This window comes from Nicotiana sylvestris, chromosome 4 (genome assembly GCF_000393655.2).
Source record: "Nicotiana sylvestris chromosome 4, ASM39365v2, whole genome shotgun sequence".
Taxonomy (NCBI): Eukaryota; Viridiplantae; Streptophyta; class Magnoliopsida; order Solanales; family Solanaceae; genus Nicotiana; species Nicotiana sylvestris.
In genome coordinates this window covers 116,605,128-116,621,841 of record NC_091060.1, presented here as the reverse complement: position 1 = coordinate 116,621,841, position 16,714 = coordinate 116,605,128, and the positions used below count along the sequence as shown (strand labels likewise).

The following is a 16,714-nucleotide window of genomic DNA, read 5'->3' as shown; positions in this document are numbered from 1 at the left end:
ATAGGGGGGTTTTAAGATTCTGTCCCCCCAATCACGCTTGCATGATGTATCCCATCAGAAGTGTAACTACCCAGTCGACCAAAATAAAACCAAATGCAGAAAATATATTTCCTTCAAAAATCAACAAGGGTGCGAAGATTTTTCAGCCATCACGAAAATTGAATATCAAATTCTGTATTCTAATGCAATAATTAGTTCTTTCTTTGGAAACAATTTTTTATTTTATTTTTGAAGTTCTAAGATACCGGGTGAAGAAAGGTTTTAATCTCTGTATATAGAACACAGATTCAATGGCTACTTTGCCGATTTTGATACAGCACGGGAGACGCTGGGATAACAACAATCGATTTGTGGATTACTCAGTTGAAGGCGTGGTGATTAGTACCGAAACTAAATTTATTGATTTTATTTCTACAATTTCAAAACAATTGATGGTTGACACCACAATTAATTTGCTTGAAATCCAGTATAAATGCGATGAAGATTCACCACCAATGATGATACACAATGATATGGGATTGCGTGTATATATCGAGTTGAAGAAGAAAAATTATGCGTTTAATGAGTATCCGCTATGTTTAACAGTGAAAGAGAAAGATATGCACGCGTTTAATCGAAACGAGGAAAATTCATCTGTATGCCTACAAATTGCCAATACATATGATATACATAACGGGGATACACTACAGTTGATTGCGTTTGATAACGTAGATGATCCTGAAGTTGTAGATTTTGATGAAACTCCAATAATAGATGATCCTCTAAATAATACTGTTTTGGAAGGCCAACTTTACAAGGACAAGGAGACATTGATGATGGCGTTAAAAAACTATGCTATTAGAAAAAAATTCAGTTTAAGGTTGATCGATCAAGTCCATCAAGGTATGAATGTATATCTAACTTTAATAATTGTATACAATCGTCAGTTTTTTTATTTTCACAACACACAATAGTTTATCTTAATTTATTTACTATTGTGTAATTTTGGATGTTATTAGATACTGTCTGGTATGTGTCAATGACCGTTCCACGTGGTTTTTCAAGTCTTCATCGCTAAACAAGTCAAAAATCTTTAGGATTAGAAAATTCAGTAAGGATCACACATGTTCGGCGAGGGATAGGTTGTTTACACAACGTGTAGCTACTGCTCCTGTTATTGGAAGAATTATTTGTGATAAATATGTTGATCCTAAAACAATATACACTGCAAAGGATATAATAAAAGACATGAAAAAACATTACGGTATTGACTTAAGCTACTGGAAGGCAAATAGATCAAAGCAAAAGGCCCTTCAGTTTTTAAGAGGAGATCCAAGTGAGTCGTATGCAAAGCTGCCAAGCTACTTATATATGTTGATGCATTCCAACCCCGGGTCAGTTGTGTGTTTGAGAAAATCAGATGAAGGACACTTCATGTATGCCTTTGTCGCCTTACATGCATCAATAAAGGGATGGGAATTTTGCAAACCTATTGTTGTGGTTGATGGAAGCTTCCTTAAAGCAACGTACAGAAGAATGTTACTCACAGCTTGCTCGCAAGATGCTGGAGGTTTGTTCTAGAAATACTCTACTATATTTCATTTATTCTAAATATTAGTAACATATTCATGTATATCCAAATATCTAATTGTATATCAGACTATACATATATGTATAAAAGTTCTGTGTATAGCCATTTACACTTATATAGTTATTTTAAATCTGTGCATATCAATTAACCATCCATAGGTATTTGTTAATAGAATATATTTATAATAAACACTTTGTAGAAGGAATATAATTGATATATTGTAAACATGCAAGATTTTTCCACTTGCATATGCAATTGGTGATAAAGAGAATGATGCCTCATGGGGGTGGTTCTTTGAAAGGTTCAAAGAAGCGCTCGGTGATAGAGATGACATGTGCATTGTATCGGACAGAAATGAGAGCATAGCTAAGGCAGCTTCAATAGTGTATCCTCAAGTTTCTCATTGTGTTTGTATATGGCATCTATGGAATAACATAAAAGACATATATAAGAGGAGCCAAGAAGAGCTAAGAGAGATATTTTTTGCTACTGCAAGAGCATATACTATTCAAGAGTTAATCACCATATGACAGAGATGGAACAAATAGATGGAAGAGTGAAGGATTACTTATTTGATATTGGGTATCACACGTGGAGTAGAGCGCATGCAAAAGTCAACAGAACAATGACAATGATTTCCAACATTGCAGAATCATTAAATTCAGCAACTAAGGAAGCGAGGGAACTTCCGATACAGCAATTACTGGAAAAATTCGAATGTTGATCAACAGGTGGAACTACACAAATCGAAACACTGCACAAGCGACATTTACAAAGTTTACCTTTAAATACAATGCTATACTGGATGAAAATCTTGATGCATCACAACATATGATGGTAAGTTTATATTATATAACATATTCCTTATTTTCAACTTCATGTTTTTCTACCGAATAACTCAATAAGGTTACTCTTTTGGATTTTATACATAAAGTGTAGACTAATCTTGCTTTTCTACCAAATATAGGTGAGACCATCGATTGAAAACTTACATTCAGTTATTGATAATGGGAGGTTGTTCATCGTTTGCCTTAGGGAAAGGACATGTAGTTGTAGAAGGTTCCAGCTCGATCAAATCCCTTGTCCGCATGCGTGTGCGGTTTTGAGGTCAAAAAACTTAGAGGGTGAAGATTACTGCTCTATGTACTACAACAATTAATACATGTTGAAAGCATACGACATTCCAATTTATCCTCTTCCAGATGAAAGCACATGGACAATTCCAGTAGAGGTATTAGAACAAGTTGTGTTGCCACCAGTCTGGAATAAGATGCCTGGAAGACCGAAGAAGGTGAGATACAAGAAGGTTTCAGAATCACAAGCTAAGAGGCCAAAGAGTTCATGCGGACAATGTGGACGTGAGGGCCACAATAGGAGAACATGTAGAAATATACCTTATAACCACTGAATGACCTTAAAGATAAATTGTTTGTATATATATCAAGTTTATTAAATGATTGAAGTATTATTCATGTTCAGAAGTTATTTAAGTTTTGCACTTGTGTATGCAAGTTTAATTTAGCATTTTCGTATGTATATCAAAATGTATCATATAAATTAGTTGGACAAGGTCAATACATTAAGTTGTGTAGGACATGTATATCATCATGTATATTATTGCATTGACATGTAAATAATATTTTGGCACATGATCTTTACAATTTAATCATTTTATATGAAGTTGAATTAATATGTCGTCATACTGGACACTGAATCAAGTTTGGATATACATCTCTGTGCTTGTTACACATACAAATATAAAAATAAAATGTATACATGTTTTTGAACAATGAAGTATTGATATACATGGGGATAGAGTTATACAAAATACTGGTATTGTTAGTTCAAGGATATACACATCAGGATATACATGTTAGCTCAAATAAATGTAAACATGTAATTGTACAACTAGGTATTGATATACATGGGAACGGAGATATACTCAAAACTAGAGTAGTAGGTTCACGGATATACATAGTAGGATATACATGTTATCTCTATTAAATGTATACATGTATTTATAAAACTAAGTATTGATATACAGGGGATAGATATATATAGAACAGTGGTGTTGTTAGTTGAACGATATACAGAACAGGATATACATGTTAGCTAAAACAAATGTATACATGTATTTGGCAATTAATTGTTGATATACATGGGGATGGAGATGTACACAACACTGGTATAGTTAGTTCACGGATATAAATATCAGTATATACAAGTTAGCACACTTAAATATTTACATGTAGTTGTACAATTAAGTACTGATATATATGTGGATAGAGATATATACAATGCTAGTGTGTTAGTTTAAAGATATACAGAACAAGATATATATATATATATATATATATATATATATATCTTGTTCTGTATATCTTTAAACTATATATATATATAGTTATATAGTAGTAAAATTATGTATTGATATGGTAGAGATACACAATAATGGTGGTGTTTGTTTATGGAACTGCAACATTCATTTATGTTAGACATGAGCATGCTAAAGAAAATTAGACATACACATGTTAAATTTTAAAAAAAAAGAATAAACAGTAAACAAAGTAAAAAAAAATCCATAAATATACCCATGCTACATACTGGTAATTTCTTAATTTGACGAAAAAAGGAAAAAGATACGTTTAACCTGCAAAATATAAATAATATATTACAAATATTGTGCCATAATGAGCCATTAATAAAATACAAATGTATTTACATATCCCAAAATAATAGATAACTAAACTAAAGAGTAAGACTACTTGTTCTTCAATGTTAAAGGAGCATTTATTCTGAAACTTCTTTTAGAAAACTCTGGCTCACTTTCATCTTCATTCTCTTGTTTAGATCTACCATAATCCCACAACAATGTACCAAGTCGTTTGCGATGTTGCTCTACATCGAAGACAGCTGGAATTGATCTTTGATGGATAAAATACTCCACAAAAGATGCCACATATACACCACAATCACTAAAACAAAGTGAAGATAATTTAGAAGGAATCAACGCCCTTTAATAAAATATAATTATTTAAAGAAATAAAATATACGAAAACTTAACATACGCGTTTTCTTGTTGTGGCAGATCATCAACCAAGTGAATAGCTAATGGATCAGCAAGTGGTCTGTCATTGTATGGTACATTGGTCAAATCAATATCATGTCTCTTCCTGTAAAAACATGTACTAGCCAAGAAACGAGCAATCAACACTGCATATGGTTGAACGGCCTCATGAATTTTAGCATCATGTTGCGCTCCTCTGATGGAATCATACACGTGTATGCACCTGTCCTTAAAAGTCAACACACCTAAAATCCAATGCCATTCGTCTTTTAAGCCTATAGGAATTAGTACATGATCGACAGTGTGCCACGGAACATTACACGACAGGCGAGAGCCTCGCATATAATCAGCTATTTCATGATCCTTAGGGATGACACCATAGTCCCTATTGCTTGACAGAAACTGATCATACAATGATTTTACCTTAACACTAAATGAAAAGTTTGTCGTGGTGAATGACTTTGGAACGTTAACATCATACTTTATTTTTTTCCTTAGATAGTAGAAGATGACATCAATATGCTGCCAAAATAAAAACAGATTTAAGTCAATAAATATAACACTTAAAGATTTAATAAAATAAAACTAAGCATTTAAGTAAAAACTGATGTGTTTCAAGTTAAGCATTGTATGATATACAATTAATGTCTTGATATACATGAAATAAATAATATAAAAATATATTTATATTTTTTACTCTTAGATATACATATTAGGATATACTTTTAAGAAGTATACGTGTAAGAAGATGAAGTTAATAATTTTTGGGTCTGATATACATGTAGATATACAACATATCCATATAGTTGAAGGTTTTAATATACAATTACGCTAGTCAGTTATACAGTTACTTCCATTGTTTATAAATGGTTATAAATGACAGTACGACAATTAATTACTCTCACTAGACAAAGCACATACAACTGCACGAAAGAATGACGCTGCAGCGATTACTTTGGCATAAGAAGGTACCAAACAATCTTTATTTACACACAAATTTAGCCTATCATAATGCGCAAAACCTATTTTAAGGAGATATGTTATCAATTTAGTTCATGTGAGCTCTCAACTCCTTCAAAGCAATAATAAAAAAAATGAATTTGGTAAGCTTGATATTGACCTGAAGCATTAACCTTACATTATTAATCCAAAGTAATTTAAAAAAAGAGTTAAGAAAAACATTAAATAGACATAGTACAGAGTATTAATCGGATAAAAATGGAGAGAATTGGAGTATTTGAAAATTTTGAAATTTGGGGAAGATAGAGAAGAAAAGCGTAAAAGAAGGAGAAAGGGGAGGAGTGAGGGAAAAGTGCTGAAGTAGATAAGTTGGTTATGCTATGCCAATTAAAACAAATAAAAATTTAAAGTAGGGCTATAGGGTGCAAATATCTAAAACTAGGGCTTTTTAATGCTAATTTTCTTAATAGGTTGTCATACCATGCCATTTTTTCTTAAAATTTTGAGGGGCTATAGAGGGTAGTTTTCTCACAGCTATTCAGGTGGTCCAGTTTAACTGGGCTAACTGAACGGGGCTTATGCTCTTGCAGTTATCCATTTTTTACTTTTTTGATTTAGCCACTTTCTAATAATATGCTTATGTGTTTGGCCGCACCAGTTACGAAGTGATTTTTGTTAATACTAATTTTAGTATACGTGTGCATCACGTTTATCAATATAAAATATATACGCAAATTATTGAAAACATAGCAATGGAGGTTAAACTAAAATCAATATATTTTTAATGATGAAAATAAATATTAGTAAATTGATACAATATATGGTTGAATTCAACATTTTCTGAATGAATTTAGTGTAATTAGTTCTATAGTATTTATAGTTATAAATATTATATTATATAAAATAAAAATATGCTATGTTGTTGTATCTCATCTTGCATCTCTTTGTAAATTTTACGTTCATTATGTCATTAATACAAAAAAAAAATGTTCATTCAAAGTTAATCAAAATTATAGATAAGTCAAATGGACCTCTTCATGTTAAAAAAGTTGCCTGGATTCTTATTGATCCAAGTGTAAATTCCCTTCTCTGGACGTTCATCCAATGCCAAATAAAAGTTAATACTATTCTAAACTCATTCCGAATATACTTTGCTAATAACAACTTTGAAATTTCAAGAGTTCACAATGTTGATGTCAAATTTTAAAAATTATAGGAGGGAAATGATAAATTTATAGCTATTTCAAAAGCTCCAAATACATTAGTTTATCGTAAGTTTAAAATATTAGTTGTAGTTACAATTTCACATAGTATGACTGTAGCTTAATTTATTTCTAAATTTACACCATATTAGTTCAGACTTTTAGAAATTTAAAGTTAAAAATAAATTAAAACTCTTAAGAAGTTAACAGAAAAAGATGAACTTGCATTGCTCATTGATGTTTCATATTTTTAGGTAATCAATTATTGGTAATTTGGAGAAAAAAATAGTATTACATACCTCATAGGCTAAGAATTAAAAAAATAACATTGGCCACGTACTAAACTCTAAAAGAATATTTGTAAAAACTGATCAAATAAAGAAAACATTTAATAAGGTAAATTTTAATTGAATTTGAAGTCATAAATATTAGGATATTCTTAAGTAAAATTTTAGTTGAATTTGAAGTTTTAAATATTAGAAAAATAATTAAATGACTATTTTGTCTAGTGTGAAATATTTTTAAATGGTAAAAAGGCAAAAGGCATTTTGATAGGGGCTTCAAGTTCTCTTTTGCTAGTCTTGGGATGCGCGCGTTGCGCGTGTACCCCGTCTCGATGTGTACAAACTTTTAACAAATACATTAAAATATGTTAGGTTATAAAATAAAAAATTTAAAAAGTATATGTTATCAAAGACTATGAATACTGATCCTATTTAGTTAACTTAATAAAGGAAGCCCCATAAAAGTCTTCGGTCAATCTGTTTAATTTAAAATTATTTCAATTTTATAATTGCATTACTTCAACTTCAAAAGTAATCATGCGCAAAAACGCATAACCCTTGAATATTTAAGTTTTTTTTTTTTTTGGAAAAGCATATTCTCAAGGAAATACCTACATCACGTTTAGTTATGGTCACAGGTATTCTAAAAGGCATAAACACTTAAACAATGTTAATTAATAACATAAGCAGTATTTTTTTTTCTTATGAGCAAAATGCACATATTCAAATTTCTTTAATCAATAAAATATACTTTAGGGATTATTTTCAATAAATTAGTAAGGAAAAGCTTTCTATTGCAAAAGTAGAATCCCATTATGATATTTACACGCACGGATTTTAGTTTACTTAATACCGGAAACAAAGTTCTAATTAGTATAAGCAAACTCATAATTTGGCGTAAAATTTCTACATTAATTAGAGAGTTTGGAAAAATAGGATGGCAATATCTAGAAAAATAACATAAAAATAACTTAGTGCAGAATTGTTCCAGAAGAAATGTCACCACAACAAAATAATATAGAAGTATTGACAATCAATCTAAAGAAATATTTTTAAGAAAAATTAATTACAATCATACATATAAAGTTCAAATTTAGATTGGAAAATATATAGATCCAGAGTCATACGTGCAGATTACAATTCTATTTTGGAACAAATAAACGAAACAAAATTGCAAAATAAATAGGAAATCAAGTAAATTAAATTTGCAAGTCTTATATCTTGATTGTAGGTGCGTGAATTCTACCGTAGCATTACAAGCAACTGAATTATATCTTGACCGTAGGTGCGTGAATTTTACTGTAGCATTGCAAAGCAACTGAAAGACCTGTCATTTGCAACCACAAGCAAGTAAAACCGAAGATCATTGAAAAAATATTCTCATAGGTTGGATAACAAAAAAATGGAAGCGGCAAATTTAGTACCTAATCTATTGAACAAAAGTACTTCTCAGTTTATAGATTATGTATACCGCATGGATCATCTCATGTGAACAAATTTCTAGCATTGAGTTCACTCATTGAGATGTGCAAAAGAGCATATATCACTATAAACCAATGCAACTCGATCAAAACCCACTAAAACAGTTAGTCTCGCAAAAATATTATTATATATATATATATATATATATATATATATATATATATATATATATAACTTGTTATAATTAGCTGAAAATTATTAGGAGCAGTAGATCTTGACTTGTGTAAAAATTAATTAATTTCCTTGTATAAAACTTAGAAGTATTAATTAATTAAAGAATATAAGGAAATAATAATAAAGCTTTTACAAATTAAAGATACAATGTATGTACAAAATAGGACTCGTACATAGCTAAAATAGGAAAATATTTAGTAGTCAATATTTTACATGATTTCAAATTCTTAAATATAAGAAAAATAGTTAAATTACTATTTCACCTATTATAAAATCTATTTTTAAAGGATAAAAAAGGCGAACAATATTTCGCTAAGGAATTTCGTGCTTTTAATATAGTATATAGATAAAAGCTATTTACATTCGGCGGCTGATCTTTCAAAAGGTCTTGAGCATCGAGTACGAAATATGCATGTATAGATCCACTTCAGTATTAGTATTCTTATTTAAATAGATAAGTAATTTGAAACATTTACTACGAGAGACTTTAATTAAATCATTTTAATTTCATTTGATTAATATGTAAAATTAAAATAACAAAGTAGAGAGTGCGTGCGTAGGAGACTTTGGTTCTCATAGAGTTGGTAAACAACAAGAACACCGGATTACATTGTCATCGATTTCCTATCTTTAGAGGTGTCTAACCGAGCCAATAACAAGTGCAGGGGGTGGGGGCAAGAAAGGCTATGTTCATGACCACATTCATTTTATCAAAGAAAAATGATCACTTTTTTAACAATGGAAATGGATCACTATAATTCAACAATGAAAACGGATCAATTTGCTTCTATAATGATTTGAGTGATATTAACCAGAAGTCATTAACCGACATTTTCAATCTCATTGGCTATCTAGGCCACCAAGATCCCTAACAAAATATGTCTTGAGTCTTGACATTGCATTTATTTGCTCTTTTTGTGTTCCTTAGCATAGTTATTAACTAAGGCTTCAACATCTTTCCAGAATAGCCCCTCCACAAGAACTCCATCCATGGTAAACCTGCAAAAAAGTAAATCACCATAATCAAGTCATTCAGTTCATGAAATCCCTTTTATACTATTTTCCTCTTTGAACAAGCGGGGTGGAGGACGGGAGGGAGAAAGAGACCATTGTGTGACACTCTTGGTAAATTCCACTTTTGGCTTTGCAGAAATCGACTTGGGATCAGCAGTCTCTACTGTAAGTGTGTACTTATCAGAGAATCTAGGCAGCTTCGAAGAGACGATTAAGCCAGTGCTGTTAAAAGACCCCTGTCACAAACAATCCTTTATGAGCAAACAACCTCATCCAACTAATAGTTAGTAGTTACATCAATGGAATTTGAGCAGAGATAAGAAATTCATTGCCAAACTGCAAGAAATTCAGTACGAGATTGACCAGGCAATAGATTGTTATTTCAGCTACTGCATCTCCAATTGACAGAAGATTAATGACAGTTTTATAAGGGTAGACGAGTTTGCCAGATGATCGAAAGTAGCATAACTACTGAGCCTTCAGACGCTGGAAGACAAGAGGCTCAACAAACATCTATGCAGGTGATACTCATGATTACACAGAAATCTTCGGGAGAAGCAGAAGCCTACGGTGTTCAACTTTCACCAGGTTCAGCTAAAGTAAGAATAAGAAAGCATCACAAAAGTCACAAGATCTAAAAACGCTACTGCAGCAGATATGAGTTGCCGATGGCTAAATGTATCTTGCAAGCGACAAGACAGCTAAATATATAGGAAAGAACACTGCAGGCATTGACATACTTCAAGAGCAGTAACCTCAAAATTCACCACTAAAAGCAACATAACAAAATCAAGTAGATAGTAGAGAATAAATGACAAACAGGCAGTACTTCATGCTTTCTTCATAGCAGCATATAAGCCTCTAGCAACTCATTAGAGTGTACCACTTACTTGAAAGGAGCACGTAAGTTCGCATACAAAAATGTTTAGGAAAAAAAGACAGACAAAATAAAATGAAAATCTACCAGAATTTGAAGCCGGAACATTGTGATGCCAGATGAGGAGCTATCGAGATTTCACACTAGAAATACTGATGAAGACTTCACACTTGGGAGGAAAAGAAAGAAATAAAAATTGATGGCTTCATTTGTATATGAGCAGACAATACCTTTATTTTGTAATTTTTGCTATGCATCTTCTAGATGCCATTTAATGAAATTCCCTTCATCAAAAAAAAAAAAAAAATGATGACTTCACACTAGGAAAGAAAAAAGTAGAAGACACAAGAAAAGAAAGGGGCTCCACCAGATGTGAGGTCTGTACACAGTATGCTGCCAGATGAAAGAGTTACGAGACACGAAGATCGAGATAAAGACTAAGAAAAGAAACAAAAGATGCACACCAGATTGGAATTCTGAAACACAATGTGCTACTAGACAAAGATTTCACCACTAGAAAAATAGAGCATTTTATATCGAGTGAAACTGACACTAGGAAGGAAATACAAAGGGTTGGGGCAAAAGAATCTTGATAAAAAGATTTGAGGTGCATTAGTGAGACCCCACCACGATAAACCCTGGAAGCACCAAGACAAAATAAAAAAAAACAGCATTGACCTCCCTTTTTGGTAGGTAAATAACAATCCTAGAGAAAACAACATGCAATATCAGGCTCCCAGAAACGCTGATGAGGGCAAATCTGTGGTCTGTTTTTTTATCTCAAGTCCATTCCTCATCCTGACCTTTCCCTGAAGTAACCACATGCTCAAATTTACATAGCCATAGGAGTACCACAAGCATTGAAGAAGGTAGCTCCAATATAAATAGGTGGCAGTATTTCACGGAACCTATGAACATCAAGGATGATGAAGATATACGAAGAGGTAATGATGTTGAATGTCTAAAACTCTAAGACAGTCATTCCACTTAGAAAAGTGGCGCATTAGTAGAGCGTACCCATTAAGCCTGCCTCAGTACACAATCACTGATAGCACTCGTCTTCTTTCCCCATTATAACCTCTTTTGCTCCTCAAACCAGAGCCCATCACTCTGTTTAACTCTGAATTATAAGACCAAGTGGACGCTGGAGAGTGGAGACTATACAATGGAAGTATACAAAAAATTCAAGAGAGAGAGGAACTCCACTTGAAGAAACATCAAGAATAAAGAATTAAGTGACATCAAAGGGAAGTGCCAGAGAAAGAAGATCCCATCTAGAGAAGAAAAAGATCAGGGATACTAAGTGCTCAGAGAAGTCATCTATAACCATTGAGATGTTTCTGACGAGCAGAACACTGTTCAGATGCGTAAAACCAATATTTCCGCTATACGCAACAAGAAAAGTAAAAGGAAAAGAAAAATATTAAAAAGCATATTCTCCAAATTTCTCCACTCATTATAATATAAAAAGGGAAAAGGGACAGATTTACCCCTCTACTTTTGGAAATAGTTTACATTTAACTTCCATTATACTATTCAAACAAAAATACTATCACCGTTATACTATTCATTGATTCAAACAAAATAACCTCACCATTAGCAAACTTATCACATATGCCCCCTTACCCTAATGAAGGTCCAGGAGTCCAACATTGCACCGCGTAACCTGACATTTGAGTGAGGTGGACGCCACGTGGCATGCCACATCACCACCTAATAGTCAGAATTTGAAATATGTTCTTTAAATTAATAGATTTTTCACTTTCTCATTTTTTCCATTCACACTAAAGAATGGGAGCAAAAAGGAAATCAAAACACAGAAATCCAAATAATGGCATCCCTAGGGAAGAGGTTTACTGTTTCCTCATCATTAAGAAGGCTCATCTACTGAGCAAAATCAGATCAACGCCACTTACCTTGATAGGCATCATTGTTAACGTTCATACTTTCAAAATAATTGCAGATTCTACGACTTTAGTTAAGTTAGGTTTTTTCTAATAAAACCACCCATGCTTTATTCTTTTACATTTTAGAAAAATTATTTTCCAGTTTCTCGCTAGAAAAAAAAAAGTTCTATTTTCCAAATTTGCTACTTTCCCTGCCTAGTCACTTTCCATGCCAGACTCCAATCTAAAATACAAAGATCCCAAAGTATCAATCAGTGGAAGTTCCAGAATTTATGAAATCTTCCTCAAAAAAATATTTTTTCATAGAAATGCTAAGATAATACTAAAGAATATCAAGAAAAACTCTTTTTAAAAATATACCTAACGTTTTAGAGCAGATTCTGCAAATCACATGAATGGTTTCCTTGTGATAGAACTTCTTTATTTAGACTCATCCATTCTAATGCTCTTCCAGAAAAGCATATCCAAGTAGGGTTCTTTGTTATTCCCAGTAATTCCTAGTGACAATTCTTTTCATCTGCAGTACATTTTATTACTGAGAATCCATCGCAAATTTGAAATTCATGTTGTGTTTTTCTTCTCTTTGAAGAACTAAGATTTTACAGTGTGGTGGTTTTTTGTTATAGATGGGAAGGAGTAGAATATAATTCAGTGGGTTTGGTGAATTTTTCTTTTCTTTTTCAAAGTGCGTTGGTTATTTATTCTAATAAAAGTTGGAAAATAAATACACACATGGCATCCAGGTGGCATTTTGGAATCTGGGTAGGAACATCCGTTAGGGTAAGGGGTATATGTGATAAGTTTGCTAATGGTAGGGATATTTTTGTTCGAATAGCATCCGAAAGTAGAAGGACAAATCTGGACCTTTTCCCGTATAAAAAATAAAGAGAGTTACTAGTTGGAGACTATTACTCATAATGAAGGTGTGCTCTGCATTGAACCTCCACTTAATAAACAACAATCTTTACTCCAGAGTCGGTCTCAAGACTTAAACTAAGACTGCTTATAAGAAATGAAGTATCACTACTTACACATAATAATCAATATGTTGACATAAGCATTATTGGCTAGCACATGATGACCTTGTGTTATCTCGATTTTCATGAGTGTTTTTTAGAACAAGCCCACTTATCATAAGAGCTTTATTGGTTAGCACACTGTCAAAGATGATCCAGTAACCCAAGTCATTTTTCATTAAGAATTCATAAACTCAACCTCCACAAGTCTTGCATTCACACCATAAGGAAGTCATATAAAATAAGTAGAACAGTGCATTTCAAACGAGTCATTATGTGATTCGTTTATCCAATTAAATCTGGTTAAGGATCTCTAATCCATTATCTACCCACTTATTAACGCACTAAAGGTCAAATAATTATTCACCAACTCATGATCACAGTTATCACAACCTTTTCACCCACTACATTCTTATTTATTCTATGATAGAATTCCTATACCTCTAAATAGGCGTCTTTCTATCTTTTAATGGTGTGTGGAAAAAAAGGGGTTGTAGCATGCATCAAAGTGAGGTGCAGCTAGGAACCAAAAGGCCCGAGAGTTGACAGTTCTCGTTGATTCCTCTCCTATTTTGATAAGAATTTATAATGATAATAAAGATGGGATTAGGAGATAATGTCTTGATTAAAGGTTTTATTATGAACTATAAAACACATAAAAGAGGAATGTTAGTAGGAAATAACAGAATAGACTTTTACAGATCATCTTTAAACCAAATGGGCAAGGGTAGAATGCTTAGGATACTGCCTGGGTAGCAATGTTGATGGACAAAACAGAAAGCTACTAGTCTATTAAAAAAACAGAAAGTTGTGCACCAGTAGTATAGTTTCGAGCTTAATGTAGTAATATGTTCAACAAAGCACAAGATTGTGGGAAGGTTAAAACTGAACAAACTCATATACCCTCCAAAATAACAGGACTACATGGAATGAAACATCATACAGACTTCCATGGACCTTATATTGTTTCTTCTAAAAAGTAAGAAATGATTTTGATGGAAAAAAAGAATTCTCAGCAACTTAGTTTTGAAATACTTTTCCCCGAGCAATCGAAGATTAAGTGGGCGACTCAATAAAGCATAATATTTCCAGGAAAATTCACCAGCCTAACTTTTGACGATTCAAAATAGACTGAAAATGTGTTAGATTAATATCTAAACCACCTGTTTTAATAGGTAGTTAAATTCTACTTCCAATAAGCACATTCAGCAAGAAAAAATCCTCACATTCATCAGTGGCTACTCCAGAAAAGACATGTTAGAATTCACAACTTCAATTAATGCACGACAAAAACTTATTAGCATGTTGCAATTTCACTAATATATTTATTGCTGGTAAAAAGGCATGTTGATTGACAACTTACTTCCGGAGGATAGGTGAACAAAATTGCATTCTTTTCCTTTGTGTGGATAATCAGCTGCAATATCACGTTGAACAGAATATACGTGCCATAGTCAAGGATACAAGAAAGTTGGACGAAAAGTTTCACATACTAAAAGAAAAAAAGATCTCAAGCATCATAAAACTTCCATCAATCGAACTCCCAATATGTACAAAGAAATTCAAATGCTTACCTTTTCAACCATCATACCATCAAAACCTATAAACGTGTAGCAGCTTTCAAAATTATCGCTTTCATTTATGAGCATTCACATCAAAAATTCAACCCTCTTTAACCATGGCTATTACATTACGACTATCCATTAGAACACTAAGGAACACCTACATCTAGATCTTGAAACTCATTTTAATAATTTAAATATGCAATTACCGAATATCAAGTTACAATTGTCAATTCCACTGGAGAATGGTTAAAAAAACTCCACTGGAAAAATAATTGGGTATTAGTTAAAAATAATAATTTTCTCACGGCAAACCAAACAGTATTTATGATGAATGAAACAGATACGATCAGCAAAATTGATAAAACAATGTAAAAAAGAGTCCCAAGCAAGCAGGCCCCGAATTAAATTGTTTTTTCTTTTCGATTTTTCTACTCTTCCTCAGTGATAAGCCAGCGGTGGAGCCAACAGCCAAGGAAGGTGTTTCAATTGAATCCCCTTCACTGGAAAATGGTACTGCACAAATAGGGCAAAAACAAAAAATTTTCCATATACATTTTAACTTTGGAATCCCCTTGAAGTGGCAAAGGTAGTTCAAAAATTGTTTGAGGTCACAAATCCAAATTTTTTAAATTCTTTTACTGATCAACGAAAACACAACTACTACGCTGCAATCTCAAATTAGCCGGGGCAGGTCATATAAATCCCTATATTCATTCCGTTCAATTTGGATCTATTTCATTCCAATACTCAGTAATCATCACAGCAAACAAATTAAAAAAAAAAAAAAAGAGTAGATAATTAACATGACAATAAAATCAAAACCAAAACGAAAAATTCAAAAAAAGAAAGAAAGGATATAACACAATGCAGCCAATGAGAAAATCACGATTAGCAGGAAACTCCTTTTTGTAGAATTGAGCAACAAGAGCAATTGCTATGATAATTGTCCCAATCAACAACCTTACATTACTCAATCTCACATCTTCTGGATATCCTTTGCTTGTCACAATCTATTGAACACATAATTAAACAAAATCAGCATAAAAACCCCTACAATTCAATTTAATCGTTGGGTAAAAAAAGTTACCTCGGTGACTGACTCATCGAGAAGGTTCTTGATAGAGTGATGATCTAAAAGATTGGCTTTCTTGGGGTTTTTCTTTGTGGGAGTTTGATTGGTGGAAGCCATTTTCTCTGATTTTTGTTTCTGCGTTTTTCACTAGGGTTTGTCTGGAAGTTTTTCTTTCGTCTTGCTATTGTTAAGTTAGTCAGAAGAGAAGAGGATAGGAGAAATGACGATAGATGAAATTACGAAAAGAGTCTTAGGGATGTAATTGCATGTGACATGTATCAAGGGTTATTTAAGTAATATTGTTGAAACGGCACGGGGGAGTTCTACTACTTGACAATTAAAGCAAATCTAGATTTAGAAAGATAACTTATTTGACTTGAATTACTCCTTGGTTATGAATTTCTCTCGCAAGTGAAAAAATCAAAAAATCAAATTGATGTTAGTCTAAATAAATCAAAAAGTTAGTGGAAATTAAAAGATGGCTTAGTTGAAAAACAATGCGTCTTGATTGTCACTAGTGATAC

At 32.5% G+C, this 16,714-nt stretch overlaps 1 protein-coding gene across 1 annotated transcript; it reads right to left on the bottom strand.

The window, feature by feature from the left end:
• Positions 1-9,426: 9,426 nt before the first annotated feature.
• LOC104239778 (signal peptidase complex subunit 2) lies at positions 9,427-16,395 on the bottom strand. The gene is made up of 5 exons (XM_009794496.2): positions 16,206-16,395; positions 15,977-16,128; positions 14,917-14,998; positions 9,847-9,989; positions 9,427-9,738 (listed from the first exon to the last, which is right to left on the bottom strand). Exons 1-5 carry the CDS (start codon positions 16,305-16,307, stop codon positions 9,642-9,644), a joined length of 576 nt encoding a protein of 191 aa, XP_009792798.1. The 5' UTR covers positions 16,308-16,395; the 3' UTR covers positions 9,427-9,641.
• Between the last annotated feature and the right edge of the window lie 319 nt (positions 16,396-16,714).